This window comes from Lontra canadensis, unplaced genomic scaffold (genome assembly GCF_010015895.1).
Source record: "Lontra canadensis isolate GAN:19392208 unplaced genomic scaffold, GSC_riverotter_1.0 scaffold35, whole genome shotgun sequence".
NCBI classification, from domain to species: Eukaryota; Metazoa; Chordata; class Mammalia; order Carnivora; family Mustelidae; genus Lontra; species Lontra canadensis.
Genome location: NW_022631029.1, coordinates 14,407,728 through 14,429,064, shown reverse-complemented (window position 1 = coordinate 14,429,064; position 21,337 = coordinate 14,407,728). Strand labels below are relative to the sequence as shown.

General features: G+C 45.0%; 1 protein-coding gene across 5 annotated transcripts in view; it reads left to right on the top strand.

The window, feature by feature from the left end:
* The window catches only part of ARHGEF3 (Rho guanine nucleotide exchange factor 3), a 318,215-nt gene that overhangs the window by 129,178 nt on the left and 167,700 nt on the right, over positions 1 to 21,337 (top strand). Inside the window, exon 1 of one of the 5 annotated variants that reach the window (XM_032868358.1) lies at positions 13,672 to 13,798. The exons of the other annotated variants lie outside the window; for them this stretch is intronic. Within the exon in view, the coding sequence (XP_032724249.1) occupies positions 13,748 to 13,798 (51 nt within the window). The 5' untranslated portion in view covers positions 13,672 to 13,747. Of the gene's footprint in view, positions 1 to 13,671; positions 13,799 to 21,337 lie in introns of those variants that run through there. 5 annotated transcript variants of the gene reach the window in all.

The window sequence follows — 21,337 nt, the reverse complement described above, 5'->3', positions numbered from 1 at the left end:
TACAAATCCTTCTGTGATTCAAAAGAGGCCAGAGGCAGGGTTGAAAATTCTGGCATCACCACTTGCCTTGCTATACCCTCCTTCCACACCTGGGAGTACCCACATCATAGCATGGACAGGTCTTCCCGGAACTCTTTCTCTTATGCAGTACTGGTTTTTTTTTTTTTTTTCTTTCTTTCTCATAATGTGCCTTTTGCTGATCTAGTAGGTGTCCTGTGTCGTCCTGGGGAGCAGAGTCACACACCTGGACATGCGACTCATGGACAAGACAGCAGTCTGTGATAAAGAGGAGAGGGGTTCCTTCCACCTCTGGGCACTGAGGCCCATGCGTTATGTAATGCATTTCCTGCCTTTAATTATTTACCGGTCTTGCCCTGCCTGTCTGCTGTTCTGGCTGCTGTTTGCTTTGTTCTGCGGTGGAGGAGTGTGACCTCTCTGGGGTTTAAATCCCACTCAACCCTGGTCACTTCACGGCATGGTTTTTCCTCAGGTGGCTGTCGCTGGGGTCAGAGGCATATTCTCCAAACCCCACCGTGGCCCAGTGCGTCAAGTATGTCTTCATAACGAGAGAGATTTGGGCAGAGGTTAAGCTGATTACAGGTCTCAAGTGAGGCCCTGAGCACATTTCAGATTCGGAATGCAAATCGTTGTCTGCGGTAATTACAGTTTGTGCCTTGGCCCTGCTTGGTCCCCGTGGTCATTATCTTGGTGCAGAATAAGCAGCTTTGTGCTTTTCGAGTGGGAGGTAATGAGGGGGAGAGAGGGGCACTTGAGGGACATTTGAGGGCCCATCCCCAAGTCTGAGTGGGTGTAGGACAGACCCAGGTGTGTGTTGGGGTGCCACCATGGACAAACTGTAACCCATGGGCCAGGAACTCAACCTCTCTGAGCCTCAGCGCCCTCCAGTCTTGGCCTCCAGGAAGGTTGCCCTGGTGATGAGATGGTGATGATGGAATGGGCACTCATCACGGTGCCTGGCACATAGGAGGTGCTGACCAAGGGGGAGATCCGTGGTCTCCCAGGTGCCATAAGGGCAGGGATCTGGGACGGGCAAATACACACCCTTCTAAAAGGGCAATTCCCATGCACATATCAGTTACCCCTTCTTCCTGCAAAGGGACTCTGGTGCTCCCTTTTCATGTTTCACACGTCGGCAGAATTGACAAGAGCTTAGAGTGCTGGCTTGGGTCAGACTTCCTGCAGGTCACTCTAGCTGTGTGCCCTTTGGTGCTTTGATTAACATCTCTGAGCCATGGGTTTTATTGTTTGTAAAATGGACATCATAATTGTATGTGATTCACAGTGTTGTTGGGGAGATTATCTGTGAAAAATGCCTGTGAAGTTGAACACCAGGGCTTGGCTCAAAGTATGAAGGGGGTACTATTGTTGTTCCCTTTGCAGAGACAAGGAAATGAAGGTTTTAAGGGCTAAATGACTCAAGCCTATGGCCCAGATGTGGTGGGGCCCGAACTCTGGCTCAGCAAATTGCCTGGTTCCATGTTAGTGTCACTGTCACTCTGCCTCGAGGTGTTCAGGAATCACTGCACAAAGACTGCCCAGCTATCTGCTCTTGGGCCTCCACTCCTCAGATCCCTCATTTTTGTTGACAATTTTTCTTTTAAAAAAAAAATTATTTATTTTAGAGATGGAGAGAAAGTGGCATTGGGGGGAGGAGCAGAGGTTGAGAGAAAAAATCCTCAAGCAGATTCCCTGCTGAGCATGGACCCCAGCGTAGGATTCGCTCTTACGACCCCAAGATCATGCCTGAGCAGAAAGCAAGAATCGGATGCTTTGCTGACTGAGCCACCCAGGTGCCCTGACGAATTCTCTCTTCAATCGGGTTAAAGTGGATCATAGTACTATTATTATATTACTATATTATACAATGTTGTGTATAATATGTTATATAATATTAAAATAGAAATTTATATAGCCTTATGTGGTGGACGCTCTTTTTAAAAAATTTTTTTAAATTATTAACATATTGTATTATTAGCTCCAGGGGTACAGGTGTGTGAATCACCAGGTTTACACACTTCACAGCACTCACCATAGCACATACCCTCCCCAATGTCCATAACCTCACCCCCCTTCTACCTACCCCCCTCCCCCCGGCAACCCTCAGTTTGTTTTGTGAGATCAAGAGTCTCTTATGGTTTGTCTCCCTCCCGATCCCATCTTGTTTTATTTATTCCCTTCCTACCTCCCAACCCCCCCACGTTGCCTCTCAACTTCCCCATATCAGGGAGATCATATGATAATTGTCTTTCCCATTGTCTTATTTCGCTAAGCATAATACCCTCTAGTTCCATCCACATCGTTGCAAATGGCAAGATTTCGTTTCTTTTGATGGCTGCAGAGTATTCCATTGTATATATATACCACATCTTCTTTCTCCATTCATCTGTTGATGGACGTCTAGGTTCTTTCCATAGTTTGGCTATTGTGGACATTGCTGTTACAGACATTTGGGTGCATGTGCCCCTTCAGATCACTACGTTTGTATCTTTAGTGTAAATACCCAGTAGTGCGATTGCTGGGTCATAGGGTAGTTCTATTTTCAACTTTTTGAGGAACCTCCATGCTGTTTTCCAGAGTGGTCTTACTCTTATTACCCCCATTTAACAGATGATAAAATGGAGGTAAAGAAAAGTCAGTAGCCAGAGGTCACATGATAAGCATAGCACTGGGATTTGAATTCAGGTTGTTTGGCTCGGACATCCTGTTCCTAACCCCCAAGCTAAACTGCTTGCCTTGATTTCCAGTCTACTTTCCAGATGTTGTACCCTTGCCACCTTGGTGGGCCTCAGGGTTCCCAGACCTCCTTAGCTCCAAACTTAGCAGACTGCTTCGTAGGGCCCGTCATTGTGTGCTTGGTCACACCTTGCCCCAGAGGGTGGTTATGGGGACTCCTCTCACAGCTCCCAGGTGCTCATTCAACACAGGAGGACATTTGTGCCTCAACCTTGTACATTCTTAAAAAAATAAAAATCAGCCTTTCGTTTTAATGACACAACCCAGGGGTAAGGTTCCTGTTATCACATGGGAGGAGTCTGGCCAGAGGTGATTGGAGTTGTAAAGTCAAGTAGCAGGGGAATTCCTTCTTTGCTCCATAAATTAGTGACACGAGAGCTCTGTGTAATTTCACATTATGGGAGAGAATGGCTGTGCTTAACTCCTGTTGGGAGAGGAAATTTGTCTCACTTCTCATTTAGCAAGGAGAGGGAGTTGGGAAGCATAGAAGTGGAATTTTGTTATTGTTGTTAAATTCCTGGCTTTTAGCTAATATATTTATGTATATGTACTTTAACATGGGAAATATCACCCATATTAGATAGTCATGGCCACTATTCTTGACAAAAAGAATTCTATCTGATCATGTATCTGTTCTTACTGAAAATCTTTCTCTCATTCTCCATTTTCAACAGGGAGGAGTTGAAATTTCTCCCTTGGTTGCAACCTTCTCTTCTCCCAGCTTAACCACCCCATGCTTCCCGTGGCCCTTTGAACATCTCCCCATTTCTCTCCTTCACTGTGGCTCCTCTCTCCTTTCACTAGCAAAACCCTACCCAACCTTAATGACCTGCTCAAATGGCTCTTCTCCTAGTGGGACCTGAGTATTCTGTTTCCTCAGTGTTCCTGGTGTTCCAAGGCCATGGAACATGGCAGGATGAGCAGCAGACATTTTTTGCAGGTCTGCATTCCCTCTGGCCCATGAGGTTTTTGTTTTTTGTTTTTTGTTTTTTGTGTTTTTTTGTATGCCCAACACTTTGAGCGCTGAGCTGGGCACTTTTCTGTGAATGAAGGACCCCTGCTCCCTCTTTACACAGGCCAGGCTGCATTTCTTTCCTCAGCAGGGTCATAGGGTTAATAGAGAGAATTCTCTATTAATAGTTAATAGAGAGAATTCCAGGTGATAGGGCTGGAACACCGGGCTGTCAGCTCCGTGAGTGTGGGATCTGCCCTGTTGCTCCAGAGTCTACACTGTGGTTAATGCTCATTTAGTTGCCATCGGACAACTGCCTGAATGAGCACATGGTAAGGGGCCCGTGTTACAGACCTGGATTCAAACTTCTATTCCACCACTGCCAAGCTTGGACAACTTCCTTAACCCCTCTGAGCCTGTGTCCTCATCTATAAACTAAGGATAATAAAAGTACCTATCTCATAATGGTCATAGAATTAAATGTTTAATGTCCAGTGCATAGCAAGCCCCCAATCAATGGTGGTTGCCAAAGTTATTAATAGATCAATTAATCACAGGGCATGTGCTGGAAAGAAAATCAACAGGGTGTCAAGATAGGGGATGAGATGGTGAGGTGGGGAGTATGATCCTTTAGGCAGTTTGGTCAGGGAAGGCTTCCTGTAAGCTGGGACCAAACTGTGAGAGAGATGTTGCTGTAACATGAAGATCTGGAGGAAAGGGTTTTCTGGAGAGCAAGTGCTAAGGCCCTGGAAGCAGGAAAGAGCTTAATGAGGAACAGAAGGTGTGACTAGAGCTTGGGAGTTGGCAGGAGAGTAGAATGAGATAAGGGCTTAGGAGGGAGAGAGGGGCCAATTGATGCAGGGCCCTGTGGACCAAGGGACAGTGTGTGGATTGAATTTGAAATGTGAAAGAAGCCATTCAGTCTTTGTGCTCAGAATCCATCTGTGGGATCAGGTTCTGGACTGCTTCAGCTTTAGCCTGTCCTGTGTTCTGTGGGTATGAGCTAACCCCTAGCAGTAAAACCCAGTTCTGATTGATTTAAGCAGAAGAGAAATTTATTACAGGATATAGGAAGCTCAGAGAATTTCGGAAGGGTTAGGGAACCCAGAACAAGCTCAGATTACACCACTAAACATTTCCTACAAGCACACTTGCTGCCACTGCTGCGCGGGTGTAGGTAGCCTGGTTTGTGCTAAGTAATGTGGCTGCTCAGTTACCCTCGTTGCTGCCTCTGTGAGCTGCTGCCACCACACCCCGCCTCCAAGAATATTGTCTGCAGTGTTCCTGCTCTTTGCATGCCAGCTTTTGATGCCACATCTGGGGTGGGATTATCTGATTGGCTGAGCCTAGTTCATGCTCTCCTTCCAGAGCCACAAGGGAGGCCGGGAGAGAAAGTGTGTGGCATCCTCATCTCTTTCAGCCGAACAAATGTGGGTTCTCCTTAAACCCAGGAAGACAGTTGAACTGCAGAGTATCCAGAGGGTTAAATGTCCCTCACAGAGACACGTGGAGTAGGTGACTCATGGGGTCCCTTGGCCTCAACAGCTCTCACCAATAGGTGGTAGCACTTTAAGAAAGAAAGAACAGACTGCCTTCCTCTTAGACAATGATTTAAGAAAAATAGTGCCAAATTTGGAAGCAACTATTTCTCAGTCTGTTGAGAGGCTAAGAACTTTTTTTTTAAATTAGTTTAGTTCGTGCAGGTGTGTGGGGTAGCATGCTTCCCCCATGTTTATCACAGATTTGCATTCCTGTTGGAAATGCTTTAGCCATTGTCAGTCCTTATAATTGCTTCTCGTTAGGGCCACGTGGGGCTTATTGTCCAAGATTTTGCTGCGAGGTTTATTGTTTATCTTACATCGAGGTTTATTGTTTATCTTACATCGTCTCCAGGAAGCTGCAGGCGGAAATCTCTGAGCCTTACCAGGAAGTCTGACTTAAAGGGACAGCTTCCCCAGCAGAGCACTAACTGGGAGAAGGCTCTGAGCTTCCAACCAGAATCCACTTCCCTCTGGTGGCAGCTGGAAGCCTTTTCTGAGAATCCCGCCCACCGCTTGGTTTGCTGGTTTCCAGTGTTCGATTGATTCCCTATTGATTCGGATTTAAGAAAAAAGTGGACATATTTACTCTTCGAGTACACATGGATACACACCAACCAAAATAAAACAAAAAACCACTTTCGCTGTGGTGTAGGCAGAATTGAGGCTTTGAGTCACTTTGAGCCTTTTCAATCTCTTGTTATTTTCTTGGGGGGCTATTTTCGTAGAAACCTTGAACTTTTTAGACAGACAGGGATTTCAAGGAAGTCAGCATTATAACATTGGAAAAGTAGATGGGAGTAGGGGGTGCTTGGGTGGCTCAGTCAATTAAGCATCTGACTTTTGATTTTGCCTCAGGTCATGATCTCAGAGTTGTGAGTTCGAGCCCTGTGCTAGGCTCTGTGCTGGGCATGGAGCCTGCCCAAGACTTTCTCTCCCTTTCTCTCAGCCCTACCCCCACTTCTCCTTCCCTGTCTTAAAAAAAAAAAAAAAAAGTAAAATAGAACTAAAGCTTTAACCACCTTCATATTTTTATTTTCCCTATTGGAAGGAAGAAGGGAAATGGAAAATTGCAAACTTCCATTGTCTTTTTCTTATTAGCTATCTAGTTGACAGCTCTCATTCAAATCAGGATAAAAGTCAAATTAGCTCAGATTTAGTACCAACTTTTCAACTTGCTAAGAGGAACATTTTCTGCTTGGAAAAAAAACCCAAGAAGTTATTACTGGCTTTTTTTTTTTTTTTTTAATTGTCTTTTAAAAAATATTTTATTATGAAAAAATTTAAACTTAGGCAAAAATAGAAAGAATAGTATAATGACCCCAATGTTTCCATCATCTGCAGGTCTGCTTTGAAACACATGTATCAGTTAGATTCCTATAGACCTCTCTACAACCCTGTGAGGGATAATGGAGTCATTATTCCTGTTTTACAGATGAGGAAACTAAGGGTCAGGGGAGTTAAGGGAGTTACCAGGTCTTCAACTAGCAAATGGCAGAGCCAGAGAACACAAAGCTACTCTGTCAATTGGTCATTTCAGCCAGCCAATTGTTCCCAGAAATTATCTTCAAGGAGATATCTGGATTCAAAATAAGGATGAGAAACTATTTTGTAAAAATGATTTCTGCCTTTGTTATGTATTTCTAACTCAGAAATTCAGTTTGGCAAGGGTTGTTCTTTGAAACGAGCAAATTACTGTTTAAAATCCCCCTGAGATATTCAGGTGCTAGGAATACCACGCCCCCCCCTTCATATTCACATTTTCCACTTCTAATCAATTTTGACAGTATAACGGCCAAATAGCAACTCTCATTTCCAAGTAAGGAAGCTCTCTGGCTGGTAGATATCAGCTAATCAGTTTTTAAACCTTTCCTTTTCCTAAGAATTGGGCAGAGGTCAGCAACCCACTGGAGTTTCTCTCTGAACTGACAGTGTAACAAAGAGACGGTCCTTTGAAAAAGCTGTACTCAGGGTGTCCATGTTTCTGAGGAATAAATCAAATGGGCTTATTTGCTAACACCCCCGTCTGCTCCTTGTGGAAATGCTTCAGACCACCCTTGCTTGTGTTCATGAAGGAGGGGGAGCCCTAGGGTGCTGCTTCTTCACCACGCACACTGGAAGGCAGCTTTCCCTATTTCTGATTCGCTTTTTAAAATAGCTGTCTGTGTGTCGGTTGCCAAAATAATGTGAGGAATTTGATTATAAAAGTTCAGTTCTGTTTAGAGAGAAAAAATACAGTGCTCAAGCAGTCGCTGGTAACAAAACCAGCAAGATAAGCACTCAAGATTAGCCATGATTAGCAATCTGTTGAGACTTCCATGTTTGAGCCTCATTTATTTTTAGTTCTTGTGTTGAAACCATAGATGAAGACTTTTCTATTTATTCATTCTTGACCTTGGGCAGCCAGGTTTGCTCCCACATTCTTCTCATCATTTTGTAATCTCGTTGAGCTGGGATATTAAGCAGAACTCTAGAAGAGCATCAACATTTTCAAATGCTCCAAGTCTCTTGAGTTAAACTGTCTTGCATACAAGCAGCCCCGGCCTGGGATGGGGTCTGGATCCCCCATTTGTTGGTGATTCATGGCGAAGGGGGCAGAGTAGTTGTTCAAGTTTTGCACTGGATTAACCACACTTCCAGCACTGGGGAGTAGATATGAAGACATTTGATAAGAATGCATGACCACAGGTAACGCCCAGGCTCGAAATTTTTTTTTTTTTTTTAAGATTTTATTTATTTATTTGACAGACAGAGATCACAAGGAGGCAGAGAGGCAGGCGGAGAGAGAGTGGGAAGCAGGCTCTCCACTGAGCAGAGAGCCCGATGTGGGGCTCGATCCCAGGACCCTGAGATCATGACCTGAGCCGAAGGCAGAGGCTTCACCCACTGAGCCACCCAGGCGCCCCGGCTCGAAATATTTTGAAGCCCTTTTTATTTCTCACTGACTTGCCATGCACGATGCCTTCCTGCCAACCTAGTAACATCAATGAGTAGTCCTGTACCTCCCCTCTCCACCGCAACATAAATTTTTGTTTTTTCTTAGTCTTACTTGAATTTGACAGTAGCGTCCACAACCTAAGATCCATGAAGCAATGATTTTTCTGATATTAGGATCTTGGTTAAATCGATATGCAGTATACTATTTTAATTTGATCCCTGCAGCCATCCCGTTTTCATGAGATTGTTTCATTGCCTAGTTTTCAATTCGGTTTGTGGGATTCTTTTAAAATGTGAAGTATCATGGGCATCTAGGTGGGTCAGTCGGTTAAGCGTCCGACTCTTGATTTCAGCTCAGGTCACAATCTCAGGATGGTGGGATCGAGCCCCACATTGTCTCCATGCTCAACCAGGAGTCTGCTTGAGAGTTCTCTCTCTCTCTCCCCCTCTCCCTCTGCCCCTCCCCTTATGTGTGTTATTTCTCTCTCTCTTTTTAAAAAAGATTTATTTATTTATTATTTGAGAGAGAGAAAGAGAGAGCACAAGAACAGGGTTAGGGGCAGAGGGAGAAGCAGACTGCCCCCTGAGCAGGGGGTCTGATGTGGGCCTCGATCCTGGGACTCCAGGATCATGACCTGAGCCAAAGACAGACACTTAACCGCCTGAGCCAGCCAGGTGTTCCCTGCTTTCTCTCTTTAACAAAATAAAATAAGAAAATAAAAATGTAAGGCATCAATGGAATATGGTCAAAGACCATGAAATTCCCGGCCATCACTGAGCTTTTGTGAAATCTATGGCTTCTTGGGTACAAATAGGGAAGAGACTGAGGAACCAGAATAAAATTCACATGGAGAAAACCACTGTTAGTCACCAACTTTTAATGAAGAATTCTACTAAATCTCACCATTTTGTCTTATGTACATGAAATTACCACAACCCAGATGAATATGTTTCTTATAATATTTTTGGTGAGAAAACTGCTTGAAACTTCTCAACAGAAAATTCGGTGGAATACGTAGAATAACAGTGCAGGAAACACATCCGTGTGAGTCGCAGGGCCAGAAGGAAGCATGTGGTGGCACCGTAGCTGGGTCCACATTTTGGCACTGGTGTCTAATGCATACAATAAGAATTTGCTAGTAATGTGGTTATTTAACCAGATGTGGGGAAACGGGAGCCATTTTTTGCATTATAGGTGCCTTATGGGTATTTCCCCATTATAAATATATAGTGATTCAGCTCCACACACTTAGAGAAAAATATTATACCCTGAGAACCTACGCCCCCAGAATTTCATAGGTTTTTTTTTTTCTTTTTAACGTTTCACTCTGATTTATGTAGGATTTATTTTGTACAGTGTGAAGTAGGGCTTTTAAAGGAGGCTTTCCTTTCCAAGAAATGAATTATCCCATTTGTTAGTGATTCTTCTCTCTTCCTGTGGTTTGCAGTCCAACATTTGCCGTATGTCAAGTTCCAGAATATTCTAGGGCAGGTTTCTAGAGGTCTGCTCCAGGAGCCGTAGGGCTGCACCAGGGGCTTGGAAGTCAGCCCACCTCTAGGCCCTCTTGGGCAGGCTCCTGCCACCTGTTTGAGCCTCTGTTTAAAAAAAAAAAAATGTGTACAGTAGCGATAACGATGAGGCTTATCTCAGGATACTTGTGAAGGTCAAATGAAAAACTGCATGGCAACTTCTATTAAAACATCAAAAATCTGCAGTCACCGTTTATGGTTTTTGTAACTGTGGCTTTAAAAAAAAAAGATTTTATTTATTCATTTGACAGAGAGAGACACAGCGAGAGAAGGAACACAAGCAGGGAGAGTGGGAGAGGGAGAAGCAGGCTTCCCGCAGAGCAGGGAACCTGATGGCAGGGCTCGATCTTGGGACCCTGGGATCATGACCTGAGCTGAAGGCAGATGCCCAACTGACTGAGCCACCCAGGCGCCCCTAACTGTGGCTTTAGGATGTTTTAATATCTGCACACAGATGCACTTTCATCATGAATGATGTTCTCAGCGGGGGCAGAGTTAATAAGTAACTGGGAGGCCAGATTTCAAGAGCAGCTCTCCTGTTGGCAGACAGTTCACAGGCTAGGGGCTGACCTAGCAGGTTCCTCCATACTGTGGGATGCTCCGCCGTATGAGTCTAAAATATGTATGATGTAGAAGGAGCCTCTGGATGCCAAGTGAAAAAAGCAAGTGGTAGAATACTGTTACCATTCCATTTTTGAAAAACAGAAATAAAAAAATAAAATGTTGTACATAGCAACGTGTGCGCATTGAGACAGAAGGAAATGTCTAGAAGGATTGCCAAACTGGTGGCCCTTGAGTTGTATCCAGGCAGCATCTGTGTTTTGTGTGGCCTGTTTAGCACTTTTCAAAAAGGTGGATTTGTTGCCAGCATTTAAACGTTGTGAGATTTAAATGTTGTGAGATTTAAACGTTGTGAGATATAACCTGGGATTTGCAGCTTCTCTTGAAAAACTGGAATGCCTGGTAACCCTGGGCCAGTAGTCCCTTGGGACCCCCATAAGCTCTGGGGGCTCACCCAGGCTTTTCTTTCAGGTACCTGTCCCCAGCCTTGAAAGCACTTGGGTTTATAACCCCTTCATCTACAGCTGGCTTTGACATGGGTGCCTCTGGCAAATGGGATTGGGGTAGAGAAAAAAGCAGGGCCTTTGGGAAGACTCACTTATTACACTATATACTTCTGTATGATTTGAATGTATTATACCGACACCATGTTACTTTTAAGATAGAAAAATTTGTAGAAAAACCTATTTGAGTACTTGGTTGTATCCTAGGTGCCCTGTAGAGAAAACCCACATTCCTGTTCCTTTATAAACTTCCATTATGAAGCTAAAAATGAATGTGAACTCTGTGTGGCAGGAGCCTATTACTACTGAAATGTTCCTTCAAGATGCCCTCTACATGGACCATTTTCGTTCCTGGAGTTCTTGCTTCTGGTTAAAGCAGGGATGTCAGGGGAGATGGCCATGCCCTGTTCCTTCCTTCCTTTTCTCCTGCAGGGGGTATCTGCTGGCTCTCCTGCCCGTGCCCCCTCTTCACTGCTCCCTGCCCTGGGACCCACTCAATTTCACCTCTTCCACGAAGTGCTACAGCCCACAGGTTTCGGTTCTTCTTTCTCGTTCATAGTCAGCAACCAGAAGTCAGGCTTAATCATTCTTGGATCAGTTGATGTGACTGTGCCCTCTTTTCCCCAGAGAAGAAGTAAAGTCTAGTGATCATTTTATATTCCCTTTAGACACTCATTGGGGGTGACCCTGGCCTCGGCTGCTGGGGCTCCACTCAGTGGCATGTTTCAAAATCCTCCAGGAGAGGAGCGGCAGGGCTTATGAGAACCTCATCGGCCCTCGGGAGATTGACATTCTTCATTAGCTGAGCTGCCTAATCTCACCATGTTTCTAGGCCTGTACGAATTCAGGTCCCCTTCTGTGCAGGAGGTTAGGCAAGAGGCCTTTTTAGGAATGCCTTCCCTCCCACCCCAACCAGGCACCACCCCGCCCCAGGCTTGCTTTGTGGGGAGTCAGGCTTTTGGAACTAGGGGATACCAAGGAGAAGCTGAAACCCACCTTTTTGGGCATTGCCGTTTTTGGCACACATGGCCAACTGTTTCCTGAGTGCCAGACCTGGTAGTTACCACATGTGGGCTTTGAGGTGACCCAGATGGTTGCCTAAAAGGGCTGAGCCTTTTTCATGGTGATTTCACTTCCTTCTTTGTCCAAACAGATAGGACCCCTTCAAGCTCTTTGAAGCGAGACCCGAGTCTGTCGGGGAGCAGTGCTTTCAACGCATTTGCTTTTCTTGCCGAGTACCCCGTGGGTCTGCACGTCCCTGCTAATGCCCTCGCTGATTCTCCTGCTAGAAAAGCCCTCCAAATTCTACCCACATGTCTCTTGCTCTAAGAAGCCTTTCCAGACTTTGTCCCTTAAAAAAATGCATTGGCCAGGCTCAGTTACATCTTGGCCCCTCAACACTCTTTTGCAAATCCCAGAACTTATTTTGTTCTTCAGTCATGGGTGGTTTATCTTTGTTCATCCAGAACCCGGTTCCTTCTTCTGTAATGTCTGCAGGGCACAAGGCACTCTTCAGAGGCCCTGTGTTAGGGGCCAAGTCACTGCTGTGAGAGGATATGGGGAGAGCCTGCTCCCCTATGTGCTCTAGGGTCCTGTCTTAGATGGAAGTTTCTTCTCTCTTTGCTGGGTCCCCCACTTCACTCAGGGCTCAAACAAGTCAAGGCTCTTAAAAATCTGTGCATTTGTTAAACAAGCCCCAGGAGACTTTTGCCTAAATCTTTGTAGCTAAAAGTTGCCAATCAAATACTACTCAGAAACTAGAAACTAAAAATAAATCATTGAAGGCTGCGCTGGCATTGTGTCTCCTGGGATTTGAGACCCAGCGCCGCCGCCGCCACCACCATGCAGGGAAGTGAGGCCGTCAAGTTGTTTGTGGAGCGGGGTCAAACAGGGCTGGATTTCACCTGAAACTTTGTAGGTCCCTGTGAGACAGTCTGGCTCACCCAGAAAGTCTTGGATTTGTGAAAGGCAGGTGACCGGCAAAGGTGTTCATTCTGGTGGGATCCCATTGTGTAAAGTGAGAAATGTCAGCCATGAGTTATTTCCATTCTAATTCTTTTTTTTTTTTTTTTTTTAAGATTTTATTTATTTATTTGGCAGAGAGAGATCACAAGTAGGCAGAGAGGCAGGCAGAGAGAGAGGAGGAAGCAGGCTCCCTGCCGAGCAGAGAGTCTGATGCGGGGCTTGATCCCAGGACCCTGAGATCATGACCTGAGCCGAAGGCAGAGGCTTAACCCACTGAGCCACCCATGCGCCCCTCCATACTAATTCTGAGAAGAGCTGTCAGGCCTTCTGTGATCAACAAACTGAAAGGGAGATTTCCAGAGGGAGCTGTTTGGAAGGGGGCTCTGAAGAGATTTGCCTAAGGAACAAAAAAAAAAGAAAGAAAGAAAAGAAACGGATGGGTGTGGTATTCACTATCACTCTCATTTACTGAGTTGCTATGAACTTGGCGATTCAGTGAGGGCTCTGTGTCCCGGGCAGGGCTGCTGGCTCTATTGATTCAGCTCTGAACAAAGTTCTCCCAGTGTCCCTTTTCTCTGTCTCACGCTGATTGATGTTTGAGGTCGGGTCTGCAAAGCTCCAGACTTGAGGCCCGATGTCCTAGCCACGAACTCTTTGGAGCTGCTGGAGTGCCCCACATGGCTTTAGGTGGGGACCCAGTGAGCATTGTTTGTTTCCTCCAGGCTGGGGCTTGCCCAGCCAGACACTGGGTTCTGGAGTGCCTCCGAATGCCCAAAGGCACAGTGCTCTGAAAAAGCAGCAGCAGGCGAGGAAACCGCCGGAGGTGGGGAGCGCTTGGCTGGTGTGGTCTCAGCTTCTGACACTTGTAACTGATGGCCCCCTGTCACTTCCTGTCATGCAGCCCAAGTGGCAGGGAGGAGTTCCTTCAGGGAAACTATGCTCTGCTCAGCTCAGAGAATCCCGTCTGCAGGGCTCCGTCGCAGTTAGGGGCGGGGGACTCTGCGTGGATGAGGCCGGAGCGCCCCATGGTTTGGTGCTGCTTCTTTGTCCGGGCTCAGGTAAGCTCACTGTGACAGAGTCAGGGATGGACAGGCACCCCACTTCTATGCCTGGCTGGGCAGGGCTGGGAGCTGACGGGAGGGAGGGCAAAGCTTTCACCTCCCAAGCAAATGGGCAGGGAGCTGCTGTTAAAAACACCTGGGATGATGGAGGGGGACTTCTCTCTCACTTTAGTGTGAATCAGAAAAGAGTGTGGTTGTGTGTAAGACCACAATGGTGGCTTGGTTGGAGATGATGAGTTAAGTGAGTGCCTAGCTGTCAGTGCTTCCTCTAGCATCTGTGATTGGAGGAGAGAGAGAGTGGGAGGAGGGGGGATGGGGGTGTCTCTCACTCTTTGTTCCACGGTGCTAGTATTTTAATTTTTATAAGAGATCTGTTTTCAATTAATCAGGAAAAAAAAAGAGTGAAAAAAAGGATGCATCTGCCTTCTGGTATTTTTTGTTTGTGGAGTTTTTTTTAAAGTCACAGAGTGGATTTCTAAGATATTTTCTTTTCCTTTGGGTTGAAAGGTGGCCGAAAAAAGTTTTGGAAGTTTTTTCTGCTCGGAAGAACTTTTTTGTAGGTTTCCTTATAGTGAGTCCTATGTTGTGAATGTGTTCATCTTTGAGAAAATGAAGCCAGATATTATAAGGGGAGATTCATACTCACTGGTGTTCTCATTAAGAGTGTTGGTGCCTGGTTTGGTTATGTCTGGAGGAATGGCTGGAAATGTTACATTTCTACGGGCTGAAGAATGGTTAGGAAGCCTGAAGGTTACTCCCTCTGTCCCTTTTGTTTGTGGGTGGGCATTAAAGCTTTGGATAGCCACCCCTATTTTCTAAAAGAAAATGTCCATTGCTTTTTCTATTCACTCTCACCAGAATTCTGAGACTGATTTTTGTAAGGCTAATTTCAACTCTCATACATGACCATCTAGACATACATTTTTAATCTTTTCATGTGATTTCGATGGTTTTATTGTCTTTCTCCTTTCCCATCTGACTTATCCAGCTGTTTACTCACCTGATAAAGAATGCTTTTTGAGTCTTTGAGATACAGAAATTGGAAACATGTAAAATGACTTACTACAATTTAGTGATAGTTAATGCAACATAAATAATAAGTACTGCAACACAAGCTAACATTTATTAGATGCTTTTCACATGAGTGAACACTTTGCTTCCATGAGCTCATGAAATTCCTGCAACACTGTAGAGCTGGCTATTTTTACTATCCCCATTTCATAGGTGGTAGAACTGAGGTTTAGAGAAGATAAATAATCTGCCCAAAGTCACCTAGCTGGGGAGCGGTGGATCAGGCTTCAAACTCAAGCAGAATGGATCCAGAATTGACATTCTTGGCTATTAGGTCTTGCCTGAGGATTTCAACAGTGGAGCCCTTTCGCCAGCACCGGTCACCTGCAGCTTCTTCCGCAATGCTTTGCTTTCCCATCCTTTGGCAAATCAGCCTGTTTGGGTGGATGTTTGCTATGGTCCAGTTAGTGGCTACCTAAGAGGTATCTAGACAAATCACTACCTTTTCTGGACTCAGTTTCCCTACCTGTCAAATGGAAGTTTCCCTAAACTCATTTTAGTTCTGATATGAATCTAAGGTATGCAAGTATCTTGTACAAAAAGTCAAACACAGTTCTCATATCTTTCCCATTTCAAAGTTAAATGAGTGCGTTTAAACATACATTTCCCAAGGATATCAGCTGGCACTCAAAATGTAATTGGCTGGCAATTGGTGGCAGTTGACCTTTATTTTGCTCTTGAAAATATTACTGAATACATTTTTATTTCTTGGTTCTGAGAGTCTCCAGAGAAAGGATCTGGAGGAATTGGGGCTGAGTGTGGGAGGTCATTTGGCAAATGGATATGGTGGGGAGAAAGGGAGGGGAGAAACCCTTTAAAGATCTCATAAATCCATCTTCTGAGATTTGGCCAAGGGAGTTCTGTATCAATGGAGAGATGCTAGGGTGTAATGATTGAGGGCCTGGGTTTTAGGACCACACAGATGTAGGTTTGCGTCCCAGCTTTGCCTCTTACTAGCCATGCAATCCTAAGCATATTACCAAATGTCTCTCGGTCTGTTTTCTGCTCTGCAAAAAATGGGGATGATAAATAGTGTCTACTTAATAAGATTGTCATGAGGAATAAATGAAAAGAGCCATAACCATGGCTTGCACAGAGCCAGCACTCAGCAAACGTGATCCACGTCCCCGGTCTTACTGACCGCAGACTGTTGGTGGGCACCGGAGACACGAATCCTGAGTGTTTAAAGACTTCGCTGTACTGGGGCTGTGAAACGTCTATCCACAGAGATAAACGTGACCCTGGTTTGGTTTTGTTGAGGGAAAGGAAACGTATTTGATGGAAGGTCAGTACTTCATTGTAAAGCCCCGATTCCAGCCATGTTTTTACAGCTTGTCCAGAACGCCAAGTGGGAGCCATGAAAGGGGAAGTTGATTCAAACCAGATTCCAAAAAGGCCTCCCTTGGTAGAACACACAGAGGTATGACTCGGAGAGGGCGAGGTCAGGGTGGTGACCCCTCCGTGTCCACCCAGACAGAAACAATGGGTGACTTAGGACCTAAATATAGACTATGTGGATGTCACTTAGAGAAAGCCAGTTCCCGATGCAGACTGGGGTGGGTGGGTCTCTTGGGAAGAGCTCTGGAAGCAGCCCCTGTGTACCAAAACCCTTGCTCTATCAGCCCTCTTTTTCTGGATAATTCTATCCGTATTCCGTACCTGCTGAGCATCTGTGTCTGATTGGCAGCCTTGTTTATGTCCCCATTTCATCCCTTTCAAGTCTTCCTCGTGGCATTTACCACTTTCCCCTGTGCTTTTTGCAGACCCCACCCAGCCCTCGCCAGAAACGACAGGTGCTGTTGCCATAGTGCTTGCTTCTCATGGGGCAAGGATAGTTGCTCACTGGGGGTCAGGAGTTTGGGGTTCAAGGTCTCAGTTTTGCAGTTAATCTTGGGCAATGCTGAACTTCACGGGGTGCGAGGTTCTCCAATGGAGACATTGCTTTTAAGAACCTGGATCCTGGGGCGCCTGGGTGGCTCAGTGGATTAAACCTCTGTCTTCCAGCTCAGGTCATGATCTCAGGGTCCTGGGATCAAGTCCCGCATCGGTCTCTCTGCTCAGTGGGGAGCCTGCTTCCCTCTCTCTCTCTGCCTGCCTCTCTGCCTACTTGTGATCTCTGTCTATCAAATAAATAAATAAAATCTTAAAAAAAAAAAAAAGAACCTGGATCCTGGAGCTTGACCATCTGGGTCCAGATCCTCACTGCACTTGACCTTGGACAGGTTCTTTACCTCTCTGGGACTCAGTTACCTCACCTGCAAAAAAATGGAGACCATGGTAGTATCTGTCTCAGTTACCATGAGGAGTTTATAAAATAATACCTGTGAAACCATTCAAACAGTGCACCTTGTGTCAGTGCTCAGAAATGCTAGCTAGCTATGATTGGGGTGAATGGGTGGCTCGGTCAGTTAGGTATCTGACTCTTGGTTTCTAAATGCTATAATGTGTTTCCTAAAATACATTATAATAAATACGTCCAGGTCTACTGCATGTGGACTCAAGTGTTATTGTGTCTCTCTCCGGCCACTTCCTACACTTTGGGGGACCACAGCATCTGTGGGTCTGAGCATCTGAGACCTGGCCTGCTACCGGTGTCCACAATGCTCATTCCCCCCCAAAATGAACAAAGTTAGCCTGTGCTTTCATTCACCAAGCAGTACCCGAGAACCAGCCCTGTGCCCATCTCTGTGCCAGGTGCGAGATGACCAAGTTAAGGGTCTTTATAGCCTTTTCTGTCTTCTTTGAATGGGACATTACCAGCCCAGAGAAAATGGGGTAGAGAGGGACACGAAATAATCTAGCTGCTGAAATCCCTCCTTTTTAAAAAGAAAAAAATATTTTTAAAGATTTTGTTTATTTATTTGACAGAGATCTCAAGTAGGCAGAGAGGCAGACGGAGAGAGAGGGGGGAAGCAGGCTCCCTGCTGAGCAGAGAGCCTGATGTGGGGCTTGATCCCAGGACACTGGGATCATGACCTGAGCTGAGGGCAGAGGCTTTAACCCACTGAGCCACTCAGTGCCCCTGAAATCCATCCTTAATGAGAAGTAAGAGAAGCCAAGGCCACACCCTGCCTGAAATCTCTGGATGTGGGTCAAGGAGACCATCTCGGTCAGCTTTTGCCGAGTAACAACCCCCGCCCCCAGCTCAGTGGCAAACAATGATAAATGTTTGTTCTTATGTTCATAGATGTGCAGGTTGATGGGGGCAGTCTGCCCCACACAGGTCCATTAGCTACCCATATGTAGTATTCTTCCCCTGTGGAGGTCAGATGCCCCCAGAGGAGCAAGCAGGACTATAGGATGTCCCTTAAGGCCTAGGCTCGGAATTGGTACACTGTCCCTTACACCCACATTCCATTGGTCAGAGCAAGTGACAGTGCCAAACCATGGAGATCAGGAGAGAATATAAAAGTTTGTTGGAGAATAAATTAATCCGTTCCAGGATCATCACTATCTACTCATTTGGCCCACATTTATATGGGGGCACTCTGCCATGTTGGGGGAGGATAAATGTAGTCACAATAAATGAAGAAGATAATGAGAACATCTAGCCCAAGGCCTGGGATGCTGTAGGTCCTCAACAGATGTCTGATGAATGAGTCCCCGTGGTACCTCTGGAGCGCTGACTAGTGATGACTGTTTCGTAGAGGTCATCGCCTTTCATCCTCCAGCCTCTGGTTGGGCAGGTGCAATCATCCCAGGTCAAAAAGTAGGATACTATTTTGGCCTGTTAAATACTTCTAATCAAGATCATCCTGGATGTGGGGAAAGAGGCAGGCTTTGCTCCAGAAAGGTTCCAGTTCAAATCCCTCGTGTGCTTGCTCCCACACCCTTTTTGCCCTGCCTTGGCTACTAACTCTTTTAAGCACCCATCGCATATTAAGAATTTAGTTAGCATGGTACCTGGCCTGTCATCCTCTCTCTAAATCCCTAGCCCTCTGCTTTTGGAGAGGTCACATGCATTTTTTAACATTCTCTTCATAAAATTGCTCAGAGATGTGAAAATTTCTCTGCAGGTCCATGGCCCCAGGTAAAGAACTCTGCTGTAAGTATTCATTCCCGTTCCCTTCCCCTTCTCTTTCCTCCCCTAAGAATTTCATCTGCTGTAAGAGATGTTTTTCCGTATTTATATGCCAGTGTCAGGCTCAGGGTCTGGCTCATATTAATGGCTGGTCTAATGAGAGTTTTTTAAGTGAGGGAGAGAATGAGGATGAAGGGGTTAGTGATATCTTGTTTGCATCTGCGTCGGGTCACAAAACTTTTGGATGGGATTAGATAGGAAAGCTCATGTAATCCAGCCCCTTTTTATATATCTTTATTAAACAATTTGTTACTGAAGTACAGTTGGTGTACAATGTTATATTAGTTCCAGGTGCACAGCATACTGATTTGACAATTCTGTTTATTACTCAGTGCTCATCATGATGATCATAATCACCATCTGTCACCATACAAAGTTGTTACAAAGTTGTTACAAAGTTTTTGACTGTATTCCCTATGCTGCACTTTTCATCTCTGTGATTTAATTTATAGCTGGAAATTTGTACCCCCAAGTATCCTTCACCTCCTTCGCTGATTCTCCACCAGCCTCCCCTCTGGCAAACCACCAGTTTGTTCTTTGTATTTAAGAGTGTTTTGTTTTTTCAGAATTCCTCATGTAAGTGAAATCATTTGGTATTTGTTTTCCTCTGGTTTATTTCACTTAGTGTAATACTCTCTAGCTCCATCCAGATTGTTGCAAATGGCAAGACTTCATTTTTTTATGGCTGAGTAATATTCTGGGATGTGTGTGTACGTGTGTGTGTGTGTGTGTGTGTGTGTGTACCACATCTTCTTCATCCATTCATCTGTTGATGGACACTTGGGTTGCTTCCATATCCTGGCTATTGTAAGTAATGCTGTAATAAACATGGAGGTGCGTATCTCTTTCTGAATTAGTGTTTTCATTTTCTTTGGCAATCCCCTTATTTTATAGACGATAAAACTGAGACCCAGAGAGGTTGGTTCACTTGCCCAAAGGCACACAGCTAATAATAATAATGATAACAACAACAACAATAATAGCAATAATAACAGTAATAATAATAAAATAATGTTTTCTTCCAAGCAGATAACTTGTGCTCAGATATAACTGGGTCTTGTTCCCTCAGTACCTGATTAGAAAACAATGTCATTCTGATCTATCAGATTTATAGATCATATTATAAAACTTGAGTTTTCTTGACTTTCGTATCCAAAGTCAAAGACACAGATGACAGAAACATATATTCCATTGTCTCCATAGAACCATTGTGATGTGAGCCCTTTCGGGCAGAGCTCTTGTAGCCTCATTCCCTGATGTCCCCTTCCCACTCCGTCCTCCAGTCGTCACCCAGAACTATGTGTACGGCTGCTAAGAAGGCAGGATATTTGGAGCTGAGACAGGGACACTTGTCAAGTTAAGGGGCCAGGCCAAAGCAAGGGTGGAAGGCGGGTTAGGTTGGTGCAGGGGAGGAATTTGTTCCTGCGGAGTCCTGGAAATCTTATTTGGAGCCATTCTTCTATCTTTGTTTTGAAGGCACTTTGTTCTCTGTTGCATTGTTTTAAGAGCCACAGGAAATCAGGCCCTGCTCAGGGTCAGTGATGCCACTGGTTCCTGCCTGTGACTGCCCAGGTGGGAAGTGCATTGGTTTGCTTTAGGGCTGGCATTTCGTGATCGGGACCATTGCACCCTTTCTTCTTTTTGTTGCCCTCCCTGTCTGCATGGGGCGGGGAAGGGCAAGGAGGAAGAAGAGAGTCTGATGAGTCTGTTTTTCTTTATAGCAATAGTGACTACACTTATTTCTGTGTTACAAAGGAAAATGCTAACATCCAAGTCTCAAAAGAGCACTGTGCGCTCTGGAGCATTGTTCTCCCAGAGAAAAAGAATTCGAGCCACACGCGTCATTAAAAATTTCCTAGTAGTCACATTGGAAGAAAATGAAAGAGGCGAAATTCATTGCAATACTTTATCTAGCTCGGTATATCCAAATGTTAGCATTTCAACATGTTGTCTGTATAAAAATTAAGAAGATACTTACATTTACATTCTCTCTCTCTCTCTCTCTCTTTTTTTTTTTTTTTTTTTGTAATTCAGTGTATATTATCCACATAGAGCACATCTCAGTTCCAACGAGCCACATTTCAAGTGATGGTATCAGCACTGTCTCCTACGGGCATGGGTAGGCACAGATTGGCTATGGAGCCCTGGAAATGTGATTGGTACAGCTCAGGAGCTGAGTTTTAAATTTTATTCAATGTTAATGAATTAAAATCACATCTAAACAGCTGCATGTGCCTAGTGGCTCTCCTATGTGGACAGTACAACTCTGGAGATTTGATCTTGTTGGAGAAATATCAACCGATACTTGAACAAGGTAGCATTTTTCATCTACCCCATTGGCAGAGATTAACAAGTAGGATAACACTGTTTGGTAAGGTTAACAG